Below are 18,435 nucleotides of genomic sequence, written 5' to 3' on the forward strand. Positions count from 1 at the left end.
ACTATTCTATAATCCACCCCCACACGTTCAAGTTTATTTAGCAGTCTGTGATGTGGGACAGTGTCAAATGCCTTACTAAAGTCTAGATATGCTACATCTATTTGATCTATTATTTTCACCACAGAGTCAAAAAAGTCAATAAGATTTGTTTGGCATGATCTCCCACCAGTAAATCCATGCTGTTTTGGATCCTGTAAGTTGTTTGATTTAAGATATTCTACAACTCTTTCTTTTAGTAGTTTTTCCATTACTTTCCCTACTACTGATGTAAGGCTTACTGGTCTGTAGTTACTTGCTTCTTCCTTGCTTCCACTTTTGTACAATGGAACTACATTTGCTCTTTTCCAGTCCTCTGGAATGGCACCTGTATTTAGTGACTGGTTAAATAATTCTGTTAATGGTGCCACCAGCACATCTTTTAGCTCTTTTAGTATCCTTGGGTGTATCCCATTTGGCCCCATTGATTTATCCACTTTTAGTTTTGAAAGTTCAGTTAGGACCTTCTCCTCTGTAAATGTACTTTTATCTACCTTATTTTTATGAATGTGCTTGCAACATAACTGTGGCCCCTTTCCCTTCTCCTTCTGTAGTAAATACTGAGCAAAAATAATTATTTAGGTGATCTGCTATTGCCTTGTCTCCCTCCACCAAATTCTCACTCTCTGTCGTCACAGATACGATAGAATAGATGGTGTGTATATATATATATATATATATATATATATATATATATATATATACAGGAACAGAAATGGGCGGCACTCCGAGTCTTGAATTAAGTGAAATAAAGTGCAAAGACTTTTATTTGTCAACTACACATGAACATGTGTAGTTGACAAATAAAAGTCTTTGCACTTTATTTCACTTAATTCAAGACTCGGAGTGCCGCCCATTTCTGTTCCTGTATATTTCTGGGCTGCAACCCGGAGGGAAGGCACCGTGAGCAAACTACTGTTCTTCAAAGGGCAAATGAGTGCGGGGTCATTTTGGACTATATATATATATATATATATATATATATATATATATATATATATATATATATATATATATATATATATATATATATATATATATATATATATATAATAGCCAAATCACAGAACAAAGTCCCGGGAAGCCGCACTGACACTCTCCATTAGAAAAGGGGCAGGTGTCCGGATGAATAGAAGATAATAGAATCACAGTTTGCCAGTGATGAAATATTACTACAATACGATGAGTATATGCTGCTGTCGATAAATGCTGATGTCGATGTAATTGTTCTAAGAATGAAGTTCAACATGGAGTAAAAATTATTTTGAATACTACGCGGAGTGCTGGTTCTGTCTTAAACCTCAATTTGAGGGATTGGCATGTGATTCTATTATATATATATATATATATATATATATATATATATATATATATATATATATATATATATATATATAATCGTCACCATAAATATTTATATAGCACTTTTCTCTCAGAGTGCAAAAGTTACAAGATGAGTACTAGTTCCATAGCCGTAGTTAAATGTATGTTCTGAAAGTGAGGTGTCAGAAATTTACACACACAGGCACTTTCAGAATTTCCATTATATAGTCATTCTATGAATTTTCACTGTTGCCACAGCTCAGAGATTTCAACACAACAGCAGATTCCTCCCAAAGTGCATCAGTGCAAACACAGCTCACCTCCCACCCGACAATGGACACCTGCCAGCAGGCAATCTTGTCTATGCTCTCCAGCCGCCTCTTCCGCTCATTAATTAAGCAAGCAACGTTTTTCATGGCCTCGTAAGCTTCTTTTATTTTACTGTAATCCCTGTAACACAAACAGGAATTACCCACTGACCAATGTATGCACGGCATGACACATGTTCTCAGAAGTGGTTTCAGAATAACACAACAAAGTTATACACAGTAAAATCATCTGCACAAATAATAAGTCATTCAAAACATGAAAAATAAATAAGAGGCATTAAAGTTTTAAAACTGGATTAGAACAAGGTGTGGGAGTAAGTGAAATGTCAGGGATGCAGTTACAGTGACAATTTATCTGCAGGGACGACTGTATTATCTTTTAGAACACCACATGTTCAGTAACCAACACAACATTATTTGGAAGGGATATGGTCAATTTACCTACAATCAAAATCCCGACGGTCAAAATCCAGACAACCATTGACCGACGATCAAAATCCCGACAAGGTCAAATACAGACAGTTAAAATACCGACAAGATCAAAATACCAACATATAATATGTCGACAAGTCAAAAAGTAGACATGAGTTTTTCATGATTTTTTCACTGAAACCAACTTGCTCATACTTTACCAACCCAGTGGACCTGGAGGAGGAATAGAATAGTGTGCTGAGCGCAGCGGGGCACCATGCCCAAAGCATGGCGAGCGGACGCGGTACACTTGTACGGCATCCATGTCTACGTATGTTGACATACACACATACACACACAAAAAAGTTTGTGTCGACTTTTTGACCTAACAACATTTTAAATGCCGGTATTTTGACCTTGTCTGTATTTTAAATGTCAGTATTTTGACCATGTCGGTATTTTGACCTTGTCAGGATTTTGACCGTTGGTCAATGGCTGTTGGGATTTTGATTATATTTCATGCTAAACCCATTTGGAATGCGGCAATAAACCCAAAGAGTTGTCAAACAAAAAATAATGATCAAACATTTAGCTGTGTATCCCTAAATGCTGTCCAGATGTTTGGTACGGGTGCACAGATTTATAGAAACATAGAATTTGACGGCAGATAAGAACCACTTGGCCCATCTAGTCTGCCCCTTTTTTTTTAACCATATTTTTATCTCAAAACTTATTGATCCTTATTTCTTTGTAAGGGGACCCTTATGCCTATCCCAAACATGTTTAAATTGCTCTACTGTCATAACCTCTACCACCTCTGATGGGAAGCTATTCCACTTATCCACTACCCTTTCTGAGAAGTAATTTTTCCTCATATTTCTCCTGAACACCCCCCCCCCCCCTCCAGTCTCAGTGCATGTCCTCGTGTCCTATTGCTTCTCTTCATATGGAAAATGTTTCCCTCCTGCACATCGCACCACTTTAGTAGAAATAAAACTGTAGTTGTGAAAATAGGATCCAGACTAGCAGTATTGTGACCGCTCCCCGTGAAAGTACAGACAACCAGAAGCCAGCAGTTGGATCTGCCTATAATGAAGCATATGTAAATACCATCCGAATGTCATTACTGTGACCGGATAACTCCGTTCTCGTTGGCATTTAAACCATGCATCAACTTCTGTAACTAAATTCTTGAAGATTAGTGTCGGGAAAACTGAACCCTCTCTGTGCGGTGAAAGAATTTCTCTATTTTATAGCGGTCACAGTGCAGACTTTTCCCCTGTTCTCCTGCCTGACTCCAAATATACCCCCAACACTAACCCCATTGTGTTCCTGAGAGGACCATCCATTAACCCAGATTGAGGGAGGTTTGGGATCACACGATACACCAAAATGCATGGACTGATAAGGGGCACAGGAATTAGGAATATCTTTTGGAGTCAAGGGAACGATACATTTGAGACATCAAAACAACATTGGTAGCCAAGTCAGATGAATGTCTGAATTCAGGAGGAACACTGACAGCTTGTTCTTGAGGCTGAGAAATGACACTGGGATTATTCCACAACAAAATCTGTGTACTGGTTACATATATTGCCCTTACAATTCTATAGGTGTGGATCATAGGGTCGACCACACTTAGGTCGCCGGTGTCTAGGTCAACCACTATTGGGCGACAGTAAGTAGGTCGACATGGTTTCTAGGTCAATAGCGTATCTAGGACGACATGTACAACATACTTTTTTTAAAAAAAATTGGGTGTCGTTTTCTCCATAGAGTGACCGGGAACCCCAATTAGTGCACCATGTACCCCCGCATGGCTCACGAGCTTCAGGCAAGGTTACTGTTCTAAATTGTAGTCCACGTGGATCGTAAAGCATGAAAAAGTTCAAAAAAATTACGAAAAAAAAAGAAGTGAAAAACTCGTGTCGACCTTCGGTTATGTCGACCTAGAACATGTCAACCTAGAGACTATGTTGACTTAGAAACCACGCTGACTCACTTACTGTCAACCAATAGTGGTCGACCTAGACATTGTCGACCTAGAGACCGGATACCCAATTCTATAGGGGTCTATTTACTAAGCCTTGGATGGTGATAAAGTGGACGGAGATAAAGTAGCAGCCAATCACCTCCTGTCATTTTTCAAACACAGCCTGTGACATTGCAGTTAGGTGCTGATTGGCTGGTACTTTATCTCCGTTCATTTTATCTCCATCCAAGGCTTAGTAAATAGACCTACAGTATGTCATTAGTATGGCACCCTAAACAATTGAATGCTGTTTAATGACATGCTAACACAGAAATGTGTGAAACAGATTCTCCAGCCATGCAATGCAATGTAATATACTGTAGATATAACAGCAACGTTTTGTTTTATGTCAGAATAGAAGACATAACCACCTTCACTTATCTTGTTTAGAACACCAATTCAGTGATCATCTGTGAGGGCTATAAAAAGGATGGTGCAGTGGGCGGATTTCTTTAAACCTGTACGTTCACTTTAAAATAACAGACTGTCATTTACTTAATGGAAGCTTCCAAACCTTTGTACGAGCCTGGCCAACCTGTGGCTCTCCAGCTGTTCTGAAACTACAAGCCCCAGCATGCTCTGCCACAGTTTTGTTTTTGGAGAACGCTATAACTGTGACAGGGCATCCTGGGATGTGTAGTATCACAACAGCTGGAGAGCCACATGCTGGCCATAGTTCAGATCGCACGGTGAAAGTCACCTTGCGATCCCGATTCGATCCCGATGCGCGGTCCCGCCAGGTCGGCATCACAAGAAAAGATAGACTGTGCAGGCAAGTCAATCCTTGCTAGATCGGTGTACTATCTAGTTCATCTCACATGTCAATGACATCTCACATAAGACAAAATCTCACATAAGCCAAAATCGTAAGCACACATCGTCCATATCTCAAGAAAAGTTAGTCAAAATCTGTCCTATCTGGGCTCCGGGGAGTTCAAGGGAATCGCAAGTGAAAATCGGGCATAGCAAGGATCTCACCGTGTATACACACCCATACAGAGATCTATCTGATTTGTTACCTTTTGCTAGGGGTATTCTGTGGATAAAGAAATGGCAGAGGGGCAATTAAATAACAGAACACAAAGGTGAATGTATCAGTGGTTGGCAACTTCAGTGTGGGGTATTGGACTGGGATTATACACTTTTATTTTCTTAAACTTCAGTCACATTGTTATTTTTGACTATTTTATTTCCATCTTATTTGCATTTATGATCATCAATGGCAGTTCCATACTCTTTCTACTTGGCCAAAGTAATGCAATTTACCAATTCCAAAGAAATGATGCTATGGGTGACCTCACTATATTAAATAGAGGAGAATGATGGCTCTACAGTGTAGTGAGATTTTTTCCCACTTGCTTTACACAATACATGCATGGGATTAGGAACGCTCAAAAATTAACCCGTTCAAAATCTGTGTCCATTGAAAAGGTGAAATATGTACAAAGATTTTTGCAGCACAATCATTCATTAACTCAGATTACAGTTTGTAGTATGAAGTTTGAAGACAATCTCTGAACAATTTCTGCATTGAAATTATTGTTATTAAATTATTTTTAATAACTATTTAAATAAATTGTCAGAATAAAAAAATATAAAAAAAAACAATATTTGCAGTTTTTTCAAATTTCACCATAAAAAAAAAGTAAAATGTTAGGTCTCTCATATCAGATATTCCGAAAAAAATAGGGATTTTTGTTTACTTACCGTAAAATCTCTTTCTCTGATTCCATCTGGGGGACGCTGCGACATTACTTGTGGGTTAGAGGTGTGTGGTTGTGGAGTTTGGCACAGAACTATTAAAACCTGACTCCTCCCCCCTCTAACCCCTCCCATCTCCTTCCTGCCTAGCCAGCACCTCAGTTAACGTTTAGCCAAGCCAAAGGAGATAGACCGAAAACAATTAACTGGTTAAACCAGACAACATATGGGAGGGATCGCAGCGTCCCCCAGATGGAATCAGAGAAAGAGATTTTACGGTAAGTAAACAAAAATCCCTATTTCTCTTTCATCCATCTGGGGGACGCTGCGCCATTACTTGTGGGATTTCCCAAAGCAAGCAAATGAGAGGAGGGAGACATAGACGGCATAGCCGTCCGCCAAATTTGACGCCCAACAGGGGCAGTCTCCAAACCGAAAGTGTGAGAACGGTAAAACCTTTTTAAAACGTATGCACAGACGACCAGGTCGCCGCCCTACACGACTGCTCAATAGACGCAGCCCCGCGAACATCTCAAGAAGCTCCAATAGCTGGAGTCGAAGGAGCTTGAATCGAGTCAGGAACTGAAACATTAGAAGACTCTGTGATGGTCGTAGTTACCCAACGAGTCACTGTGTACTTGGAATCCGGCCAATCTCATTTGGACGCAGCCATTAAAAACCAACAATGCATTCGTACGACGGATAGAATTCGTACGAGATAAATAAATCCGTAAGGCCCTAAGCACATCTAAGAGAGCCAATGGGAATCCTCCCCGGAAGGAGGAGGAGTAAACGCTGGAAGGACAATGTCCTAATTTAGATGAAACGCTGACACAACCTTCGGAGGAAGGAAGGTTTTGTTCGCAGAACCACCCGATCATCATGAAAATCCAACAAGGGTGGTCTGCAAGAAAGAGCTGCCAATTTAGATGCTCATCTTTTGGAGGAAATTGTCAATCGGAAGACATTGAACGTTATATACCGCAATTGTACAGATTCCAAAGGTTGAAATGGAGGTTTCTAAAAAAAACCGTAAGGACTAAGTTAAAGTCCCAGGGAGGAACAAAAAAAGGTGACTGAATCCGAAGAACTCCCTGAAGGAACGTCTGAACTTCTGGAGTGATAGCCAGTCTCCTATGAAGAAGAGTCGACCAAGTAGAAACTTGACCCCATTAGTGAAGAAGTCTGAGATCCTCATTGAGATCCTCCTGAATGCAGGATAACAGACGAGGAAACTCTAAACACATCCGGTGTTAAACCACGCTTTTCACACCAAGCAATGTAAATTCCAGAAGCCACCGGTTATCTTTACTCAACAGGACGAGAAAAAACCTTTTTCCCCTTAAAATATTGGATTCAAGAACCAAGCCGTCAAAGTCAGCCGACCAAACCTGTGTGGTGACATGGTCCTTGAATCATAAGATCTAGAGCAGAGAGGGTCGGGATGGTTCCTCGACGACCCTATTGTGCAGAAGAGTGTACCACTGTCATCGTGGCCAATCTGGGTCCACCAGAATGATTGGAAGACCTTCTCTCTGAACGCGTTGAAGCCGACGTGGAATCGGTGGAAATGGTGGAAACACATATCCCAGTTGAAAGTGCCACAGCGCCGTCAGTTCATTGATTAGAATTGCTTAAGGGTCCTGAGTACGCGACCCTTAGAGAGGAGGTTTATTGTTGAGACAAGACGCCGTTAGATCTACATCGGGCATCCCCCACCGGGCTACTAGAGTCAGAAACACCTCCTGGTGAAGCCCCCTCTCTCCCTTATGCACCGTGTGACGGCTTAAGAAAACCGCTTCCCAGGTCTCGACTCCTGGAATGTGAATCACGGGTATAATCTGAACCCAATGTTTTGCCTAAGTGAGAATCTGAGCGACTGCCTTCCTGGCGGTCCAGTTTTGAGTTCCTTTATTTAAGTAACTGCCGTGGCGTCGTCGGGTTGAACCCGTACTGGATTACCCTTTACCATGGTTTGAATCCGAAGGATGCCTACCGGACTGCCCTCAACTCCAAGATGTTGATCTGTAACTTAGACTCGACTGTTTCAGAACGTCTGAAAGTAAGGAGTCTGAAACACCGCCCCTCAACCTCTGAGGCTTGCGTCTGTGGTGACCATCCCTCAAGAGCAAATCGTGAACGGTACCCTTTTTGGTCAAATTGGGCTGTGAAGCCACCAGCGAAGCGACCGACGAGTCTTTACAGACAAGCGGATTAGCTGTAATTCGAGATGAGGTCCTGTCCGTGAGGAAGAAACGCTTTCTGGTTGGTAGCGTCGAATAAGAATCCCAGAAATATCATTTTCTGGGAAGGAAGTAAAGATGACTGTGGAAAAGTTATTATCCATCTGAATGACTATAGAGTCTCTATCGTGAGACGCAAGTTCTGGTGAAGGATTCACTCTGACAGTCCTGATGAAAAGATCATCTAAAAACGGAGTAATGCTGACACCCTGTGAATACCTGAGGAGCCGTGGATAGACCAAAGGGAAGAGAAACTGAAAATGGCAAGGACCGACTGCGTATCTCAGACAAGATTGACGACCTGTCCAAATAGGAACATGCAGGTAGACGTCCTCTACGTCCACTGAAGCCAAATATTCCCCTGGTTTTATGTAGCGATAATCGAATGGATGGATTCCATTCTGAACTTTTGGGTTGAGAGATATGGATTCAAACCCTTTTGGCCGAAACGGTTTGTCCACAAGAAAAAGACCTGAGTAAAATCCCGACCTCTCTACTGAGAGGGAACTAGAAGAATCACTCCATTTAGTAAGAGAGTGGCTGTTGCATAAAGAAGAGCTCAACGTCTGGAGGGAGCGTTTTTGGAGAGGAGTGACGAACACACGATATGGGATTGGTTCCTCGAGATGTAACATATAATCTCTGGATATGACCTCCGTCACCCACAGATCTGGTTTTGACAGGAGCCACACTTCCTTGAACTGCCGTAACCGAGCCCGAATCGTCATTGATCCCTCCAGAGATCGTTAACCGTCATGCAGTAGGTATGTCGGCAGGTTTACTGGCTGGTCTAAGAGCCGCCTGTGTTCCTCTACCTCTGAATGCCTCTCTTCGTGGGAACCTGGAGAAAGAACGAAAGGGATGGAAACTACCTCTGTCCTGTGTACGAAAGGACCGAAACCTCGTGGTCTTCGGTCTCTGAGGAGCAAATGGAAGAAAAGGGCTCTTGCCCCCTGTAGTCTCTTCTGTAATTCCGACCCAAAAAGAACTCACCTTCAAAGGGTATCGCCGTCAAGCTCTGTTCCGAGTCAGAAACGGCATTCCCAAACCCGAAATCAAAGAGACCGTCTTGCTGTCATGGTCAAGGCAGAAATACAGGATTGTAGCGCAGTAGACTCTAACAAGGTCTCATTTTTCTAATTGAATGACTTCCGATGGATCGTGGGACTGCATTCAAGATACAACCTGTGCCAGCCAGTCATCCGCGGCCATGAAGACCCAAGTGCTAGCTAGAATTGGGAGTAGAAAATTCCTGATAAAGATAACATAGATTTAATCATTGTTTCAATCTTCCTATCTGTAGGATCTTTCAACTAAAACGTACAAACCTCACAGTTTGGGCCATGGTGGGAATTGAACCCACGACCTCAGCGCCCTAAGGCAGCAATGCCAAGCATCACACCAGCAGCACTGCCCATGTACAAAAAGAATAACCGTAGCTTTTGTTAAATGTGAATAGGAGCGTCTACCTTTTGGGTCTGTTTCTCAACATCTTGTATCCCCCTTATATAAATTAAAATTTATTTTGGGGCTGGGACAGGAGAATCCGACTTAAGTCAGGGCTCTTTCAAATATCCGCAAAGTGTGAATAAGGGGGAAAGACAGTAACTTGTCTTTTTTTTTTTTTTTTTTTTTGTGTTTTGAAAAAGGCAGAGGAAGAACCCGCCACCTCCGAACTCTGAATATTAAGAGTTTGACGGATGGCTTATATCAGAATCTAACACCTGAGCTAGTAGAAAAACTCCTCATCCTATTATCCCACTCTGGGTCTACTTCCCCATCCTCCAGTGGGAATGTTTCCAACTACTCCTCCGGAAAAGTTATAGCGGGCAACGGCTGCGGCCGTTTTGTAGCAGAAGAACTGCCGGCAGAGTTAACAAATTTGTTTAGAGACTGAGCCCATATTTCGAGCCCATAGAGCTTCCACTGTAGCCATAGAGGCATAGACTGATCCGCGGAACTTTCCTGCTGGTCCGCCACAGATGCCCCAGAGCATGAAACACAGAGTACCTGCGTCCGGGCTTCCCTTTGCTAGCTATGATCCCCATAGTGAGCAGGAAAAAATAAACCACCGAGGCGGTCTTACCCTTTGTAGATTTCATAAGTAATTAATTCATTTATTCTCTTTTCCAATACTTTGACATATTGTTGTATATTGTAATATACTATGAATCATACTGTGTTCAATGCATATTATATATTGCAAAAATTACCTCCCCTAAAAGTATAGCATGACACAATGTAAATCTACAGTGAATTTATACTGTGTCCCAAAATATACTTGCTGTTAGGTGATCAGCCTTTGTTGTGAGCGCTGCACAGTGTCCCCCGTACTGCCTCTGGAGAAGATGGCGGCCGGAGCCCTGCATACCTGGACGAGAGTGCGCGCGTGGTAGTGGAGGGCGGGAGTCCGTCCCTTCTTGAACAATGAAGCGCCTGTCAGCTTCAGTAGGCGCGCTGCAGCCGAAAGTCTGCGGCTCTCGCGTGCCGCCACCCCAAGTTGTTCTGTTCAGGTAGCGAGCACAGCGTCCCCCTGTCACTGTAGATGGTATCATGACGTGCGCGCGGGCAGAACAGAGCGGGAAGCCGTCCCTGCTCTCCTCTCGCGACCAACCGGAAGTTCGGGCCGCCGCGCGTTGCTAAGTATAGCGACTGTTGCGGCGGCTTCTCCGGGATCCCCGTCCCGTCCCCACAGCCCTTCAGACAGTACTGCGGCTGTATGGGTACAGGTCTCCGGCACAGCTCCCGCTGGCGGGCTTGCGCCGGGGGTGGGGGGGGGGGGGGGGGGGATGTGGGGAAGGGAGATAAAGTAAAAATAATACTAAAATTAGTAAAATAAATAAATATTAATAAATAATAAAAACCGTTAGGGACAGCCCAATACTGCCAGTGACAGATTGTGGCTGTCCAGTACCTCTTTGATCTGTCGTGTGAATCAAAAGGCCCCAGTGACCAAGGTATGGTGGCCCTTTCTGACAGCATCCTTGTTCCATTTATACCTGTCACCTGTAAACAGGGACTAGGTATAGAAAAATAAAGAAAAATAAAGAAAAAATAAAGAAAAATTAGGAGAAATAAAAACTGTGTCTGTACTCCACAGGCACAAAACTAAAACTGAGGTGCTGGCTAGGCAGGAAGGAGATGGGAGGGGTTAGAGGGGGGAGGAGTCAGGTTTTAATAGTTCTGTGCCAAACTCCACAACCACACACCTCTAACCCACAAGTAATGGCGCAGCGTCCCCCAGATGGATGAAAGAGAAAGTAAATATTCCAACGACTGTAGCTTTTCAGGAGTCATATCAGTGACATCAACTAACTTCCATAATGTAACTGGGTGCGTGGCTTACTTGTAGTTCCAGCTCTTCCTCCAATATCTTTACCTTTCGTAACCCCCCATTCTCCGGTTCCCATGTGCCTGCTCTGTGGAGCACCATTCCTGCCTGCCTACTCTCCGCCCCACCGGCCATCCCTACAAAGCCATCTGACTCATCGATCAGGAGTGACGCGGACCCTACTCATCTCTAGTGCCTGTGGTTCCCAGGTCACTTTCCTGCTGTTGCCGCCTCCACTTCCCCAGCCAAGCTGCCACCTACCTGCAGTGGCTACCAGCAGCCTCTGGGTTGGGGACCCAGTGCTGACCCTGCACCAGACTGCCTACTGTGTTCCGGGTCAGCTCTCCGGAACTATCCTCAAGCCAAACACAGACTCTGGCGGTGCTGCAGGTGACAGATCTGCCTTGTATTCCAAATTTCGTAAAAATCTGAAATGCTTCTTTTCCCAAGCTTTTCCGGTATCGGAGACTCAACTTGTATTGCTATAGTTTATACACCAATCCCGCATCGCTGTACGAAGAAATTTGTCATTCACATTTATGTTTTATTACTCGGTCAAAAATGCTGAAGTTCTGATGATTATAATCATTTGTGGACCAATATGTTAAATAAGTCTGACAAATGATATGCGGTTGGTCTAAGCATCTCTCGCTCCCTATATATGGGGATCTATTATATGAACTCCTGCTATCCAGAATTCTATAAACCAGAAAGTAAAGAAACTATGGGGGGTATTCAATTAGCCGTGATAATGAACTTTTCGCGCGACAAACCCGACTTTTCTTGCGAATCGCGATTACAGTCTTTTCAATTTATCGGGAAAATGTATACGTGATAATTTTTTTCACAAATTTCACTTCACCTACTCTGAGCAGGTGAAAAGTTGGAAAAAATCCCTATTTTAAGGTAAACATGTTTGGATATGGTACAGAACCCCTGGGACACCCCCCTTAATGACTAATTAGGCACGCTTAAGTTTTTAATTATTTTTAATTGGCCAATAATGACATGTTATTTTTGGGATGAAAAAGTACAAAGTGATGGAAATTGGGGTTTAAGGTATGGGGCAGGTATAGTGGGGGTGCTTTATGAATGGGACAGGTGTTTTTAGGCTTGCAGGTGGGAGTAATCTGTTTCCACTTTTTTTTTTAAAGTACCTAAAATGACCCAAATATATACTTATACCCATTTTCATGTACCCCAAATTTAATAAGAGAATTTATTTTGTACACAAAAAACTTGCCTTTTATAATTTCTTTGCATTTAAAAAAAAAATGCATATAACAGCCATTTCACACAATTTAAAGGTGCATACACCCTGGGCAAAAATGTGGAAATCGCTGGCCTGAAAAATCGCACAGTGCATACACACTGAGCGATTTTCACCCGGCCCAGCGATTTTCACGAGGGTGAACCACTTTCCACAGTAGGAGACTGTGGAAAGTGATTCACTTGGCTGGTAAAACAGGACGATGGATGGCGGTGGCCAGCAATGATATGAGAGTGCGCATCACACTAGGAGGTTTTGAGGTCAAACTAGCTCAAAACGCCAAAAGTGAGCTACTTTAAGCTCAAAATCGCCCAGTATGTATGCACATTAAGGGGGAAATTTACTAAGCAGTGATAAGAGCGGAGAAGTGAGCCAGTGGAGAAGTGGCCCCATCAACCAATTAGCAGCTCTGTATCATTTTACAGTATGCAAATTATAGATGTTACTTCAGTGCTGATTGGTTGCCATGGGCAACTTCTCCACTGGCTCACTTCTCTGCTCTTATCACTGCTTAGTAAATGTCCCCCTTAGTCTCCAAAAACTCTTTAATGTGATCTCTGATACACTTCTCTTCTGTATCCTATGTTAGTTTCGCATTTTTTGGGGGTACAGGCTGATTTCCCTATTTTCACCTACACTTTTCACTGCAGGAATTTTCACGTGAAACCAGTTTGAATTGAATAGGTCCAAAAATGGGAGCGCACATACTCGGGAAAAGCTGTTTTTGCAGCAATTTTCGTCTGACTGGCGCACAAAAAATTGCCACAAATTTGCGTCTAATTGAATACCCCCTATATAACTGCTGGTTTTTAATCATATACATAAACATGATTACCATGTCTCCTCTTATTGACACTGCGAGGAGCACTGTTATGCAGTTTAATATTTGGAATTTCAGGGGATGTGAGGGGAGAGATGGGATATTTTAAATGTACTTTAAGATAGTTTAGGCAGGAATCTCCTAGAACTAAGCACCCTATATTCCGATCCCAAACCTTTATAATGCGGCAGTATAATGTTCTTTTGACAGCACCCATTTAATAATGACGGATTAGCAGCAAAGATCTCCCCTGTCTGATAATGAAGACGCACCTGTGCTCCTGAGTGGTGTATTTAAGCAGCTCCGCTAGCTGTAGGGGGTATTTGCAGATCTTCTGGACTGGAGTCAGCAGAAAGCCATCAATGGCAATGTCAATCATCTGCTGTAGTAGCCGACAGGCCTCAAAGAAGTGCCGGTACTTGCTCAGCTTCATCAAGTTGGAGAGCTCCAGGCAGGCGCTGGGATGGTTGTTGCAATACTCAGAGTAGATAGAAAACCCTTCTTGCTGCATTTACACCAGGACAAAAAAGGACAAAGAAAAAAAAAGATACAATTATATATTATACACACAGACACACACATGCATAATACAATATGTAGCCCTGCTCCGACAGTTGGTCTAGTGGAGCATGCTGTATTTAAAGGAGCTACGGAAAAGTGTTGTGCCCGACTGTACCAGGTCTACTAGGAGTGTAGGACTTCCATCTATCCTGCTGGTGTCCAAGACCAAACTTCTTCATATACATGCACAAACAGAGAATAGTAGAACATAAAGTAGTCTAGTAATGGGCAACAGGAGGCCCCCATATGAGCTCCCTTGCACCCTCCATAAACAGGAGTAATCATTCTCATCATAGCTGTCTATTAGTAATAAGAGTTTGTTAAAGGCGGTGGTGTCTATGTAAGTAAGGACGTGGCCTTATGCACCTTACAAAAAGGTATGAGGTGGCTCATCGCTCACCCTAATCGGGCACAATTGAAATGCAGGGTAGCATATCTATTTATTGGCAGTTGAAGAGCCAATCACAGGCTGGCTAAGCAAACTAAAGCTTCAACACTCAAATTTGACCAATGTATGGAACCGGCCCAAACTCTCTCCAGTCTATGACCAGAAATGGATCATGAGCTTCTGCTGCCATCTTTGTGCTGTAGACTGCGGGATGCTCAGGTAAAAAAAGTGTTAATGCTTTTCTGCCATCAGTCGTGAAGTTTGGGAAAGTAGGGTGAGGTCAGTCTTTGGTGGATCTGGTGCACGGCAGCTGAGGGGTTTGTGGAGTTTGTTTTGCGCATTTTAGGAACCCATTTATCAACGAGTTTTAGCTATTTAAAACTCGGTGCGTATGATAAATGGTGCTCCAACCAATCAGCTCAACGGTCATGTGTGTGAAAAAGGACACTTGGAAGCCGATTGGCTGGAGCACCATTTATAATACGTAACAAGTTTTAAATAGCTAAAACTCGTTGATATACTGTACGGGTCCCTTTATGGGGTTCAGTAAGATTTACCAGCGGCCAGGATGCCATCTGTCAGTATACCGAAAGCGGCATAACGGGCGCCAGTATGCCGGCAGCAGGGCGAGCGCAAACAGTCTCCTTGCTGTGCTTGCCACAGGTTCTATACCCACTCTATGGGTGTCGTGGACACCCCCGAGTGGGAATAGCCCTGTTTCGCCGGTATTCCGGCTGCCGGCATTGCCAGCTGTTGGGATTCCGGTGTTGGTACTCTGAACGCCGGGATCCCGACAGCAGTACAAATAAACATATACCCCTTAATGATGTGGGGTCTCAGATGATGATAATGGGGTGGGGTGCGGGGCGCATTATAGGGATTTGATGATGTGTGGAGCGGTCATTTTGTGGATTTTGGTGGCGGTTGTAAACAGGTTTACAGTATTTTTTTTATTTTTTTTAAAATAAACTATGATGCCTTTCCACTGTGAAACAAGTAAACAAATAGGTATACAGCCAGAACATGAATATGGTTAATATATGATCAGCAGGAGTCCTGCACAGCACAGAGTAGGAAGGAGGAATGGAAGACCGCATAGGGAAGCCAGATATGCACCAAAAGACGTATTGTTGGTAAGAGGTGAATAAAACTGGTAAACCACCCTCCTATATAAGTAGTCTAGATCAGTTAAAATCCAATTGGTATTTATAGAACCTTACGTCATCCAGTTATTGGCTCTAAACATTGAGCAGCTGGATACATGAAATTGTACAATAAAGCCACGGGTGCAGTAATCTGTGAACAGGTTCAAGGTCCAATTTTGCTTTATATGGCTAGATTTATCTTGACCCAATAACATTATCTCATGTGTAAACACAACATCCTAATGCAGCAGGTCCACTGCAACTTTACAATTACAATAGGTAGATAATATGTTACCACCCGCCAACACCTGGACAATACACGTAAACTAGACACTGACATCACATGTAGAATGCCAACTGACAGTCCCAACCAAAACACTCACATTTTCAAGGAAACATCCCCCAATTTCACTCAGGTGAGGCTCCTCTTTGTTGTACTGTTTTTCCAGATTCTTGAAGAATGTTTTCTGGAATTTATAAACTTCTTCAATATTTCCAAAAATGGTTCCGAGCTGGGCTTCAGTAAACATGCTTGTGTGCTTTCGGCACTGCTTGATGTAGCCCTGAAATAAAGTATGAAAATCAATTTCACTGTAACCTGACCTAATCTGTGCCATCAGCATAGTTTCATGGGACGGCTGTGAACCAGATTGTGCTCCTAAAATCATCTAATCTAGTACTGCACAGTGAACATATAGAGGAGATTCTTGTTTGATGTTGCCCGATATCCTACCCTCACCCCTATTTACTGGAACAGCTCTGTTAAAGGCCTCATCTATATACTAGACAATGTTCTTCGTGTCATTCCATAGTGGTAGTTCCTACTCCCACCGCCAAGATTTTGGTTGTGGTGTTCCCTACCTCTGAAATTCTCTACCTCTCCCTATCAGACTCAGCACCTCTCTATAAAACTTCAAATGGGCTCTCAATACCCACTTCTTCATCAAACCCAGCCATCTCATCCTAACTCTCTGTTTCACGCTCACTGTCTACCCCATTTGTAACATAGTAACATATTTAATGAGGTTGAAAAGAGGCAGAATGCCCATCTGGTTCAACTTGTATATATTTCATACCATATTCTGGATTAAGATGAGTTTATTATAATGTCCCCGCTGTAGCGATGCATTAAGACTAATTAAAAATTTGTGTTCTTTCCAAATATCTACCCAAAGCATCAATATTTTAAATGCTATAACCTCTCTCAGTTAGAAATGTATCTAATCCGTTTTTAAAGGTATTTACAGAGCCCACCATTACCACCTCCTCTGGCAGAGAGTTCCAAATCTTTATTGCCCTAACTGTGAAAAACCCTTTCCTACGTTGGGTACAACAGTTTTTCTCCTCTAGCCTCAGAGAGTGACCGTGTGTCCTATGCAGAGTTCTTTTAATAAACAAATCCCCTGATAGCTCCTTGTACTGACCCTTTACATATTTGAAGCTATTAATAATGTCTCCTCTTAGACGCCTCTTTTCTAGTGTATACATATTCAACCTAATAAGCCTTTCCTCATAATCCAGTGCCTCTAGCCTCTTAAACTTATTTAGTAGCGCGCCTTTGAACTCTTTCAAGTTCCCAGTTATCTTTTTATAATGCGGTGCCCAGAATTGAACACAATATTTCAGAATCGAAAGTACCAAAGATTTGTACAGCGGCTGGATTACACTCTCATCCCTTGTCTCAATTCCTCGTTTTATGCACGCTGACACCTTCTTTGCTGCACTTTGACATTGTGTACGGTTATTAAGCCTATTATCAATGAGCACCCTCAAATCTTTTTCAACTACAGTTTCCCCTAGATTTTCCCCATTTAATGTGTCGGTTGCATGTTTAAAGCATAACTTTACATTTATCTATACTGAAACTGATTCCCTATTTAGATGCCCAAGTACAGACCCTTGCAGTATTCCACTGAATACTGATGCCCAGCTGGAGAACCTCCTATTAACCACCACTCGCTGTTCCCTGTTATCCATCCAATTTCTTACCCATGTACAAATAGTTTTTCCTAGGCCAAGTTCCTTTAATTTGACAATCAGCCTCCTGTGAGACACTGTATCGAAGTCTTTTGCAAAATCTAAATAGACCACAGCCACTGCATTTCCCTGGTCAAGATTGTCGCTCACTTCCTCATAGAAGCTAATTAAGTTAGTTTGACATGAACTATCCCTCACAAACCCATGCTGGTTCATACTAATAAGCTTAGCGGTCTGCAGATACTCCTGTATGCTATCCCTTAAAATTACTTCCAATTTTTTCCCCACTATAGATGTCAAACTTACCGGTCTATAGTTAACAGGATGATTTTTAATTCCCTTTTTAAATAATGGCACTACCTCAGCTATACGCCAATCCTTCGGTATCATGCCTGATGTAACGGAACTAAAGAAAATCAAGTATAGGGGTCTTGGTAGTTCTGAGTTAAGCGGGTGAAGTCTATCTGGACCAGGAGATTTATTAATCTTTTTGCTTAGTCTCTCCCGGACTACTTCCTCACTTAAACAAGTACCTAGCCACGGGTCATTACAGTCGGTTGTGTTATGCACTATTCCCACCGTCTGTTCTCCTCCGGTAAATACTGCTGAAAAAAAATGTTCACTATTTCCGCTTTTACTTTGTCACCATTTATCAAGACTCCCAATTCACCTATTAATGGTCTTACATTCTCCTTTTTTGTGTCACCTCTGTCTGTCTGCCCTTCCCCTTCAGAATGTAAGCTCTCACGAGCAGGGCCCTCTCCTCTCGTGTGCATTTCCTTATCTTACTTAGACCATCTTCTGCTTTATACTCCCTGCGATGGCATGGCACCTAACCCCTCGGTTTCTGCACCTAACCCCTCGGTTT

General features: G+C 42.6%; 1 protein-coding gene across 5 annotated transcripts in view; it reads right to left on the bottom strand.

Moving 5' to 3' along the window:
* SPATA13 (spermatogenesis associated 13) overlaps positions 1 to 18,435 on the bottom strand; it is a 133,675-nt gene that overhangs the window by 35,148 nt on the left and 80,092 nt on the right. For all 5 annotated transcript variants that reach the window (XM_063951678.1, XM_063951680.1, XM_063951679.1 and 2 more), the window contains 3 exons: positions 15,974 to 16,153; positions 13,769 to 14,001; positions 1,680 to 1,809 (listed from right to left, as the gene is read on the bottom strand). In XM_063951678.1, coding sequence (XP_063807748.1) covers positions 1,680 to 1,809; positions 13,769 to 14,001; positions 15,974 to 16,153 — 543 coding nt within the window. The remainder of the gene's footprint in view (positions 1 to 1,679; positions 1,810 to 13,768; positions 14,002 to 15,973; positions 16,154 to 18,435) is intronic.

Source organism: Pseudophryne corroboree, chromosome 2 (assembly GCF_028390025.1).
Source record: "Pseudophryne corroboree isolate aPseCor3 chromosome 2, aPseCor3.hap2, whole genome shotgun sequence".
In the NCBI taxonomy this organism is placed as follows: domain Eukaryota; kingdom Metazoa; phylum Chordata; class Amphibia; order Anura; family Myobatrachidae; genus Pseudophryne; species Pseudophryne corroboree.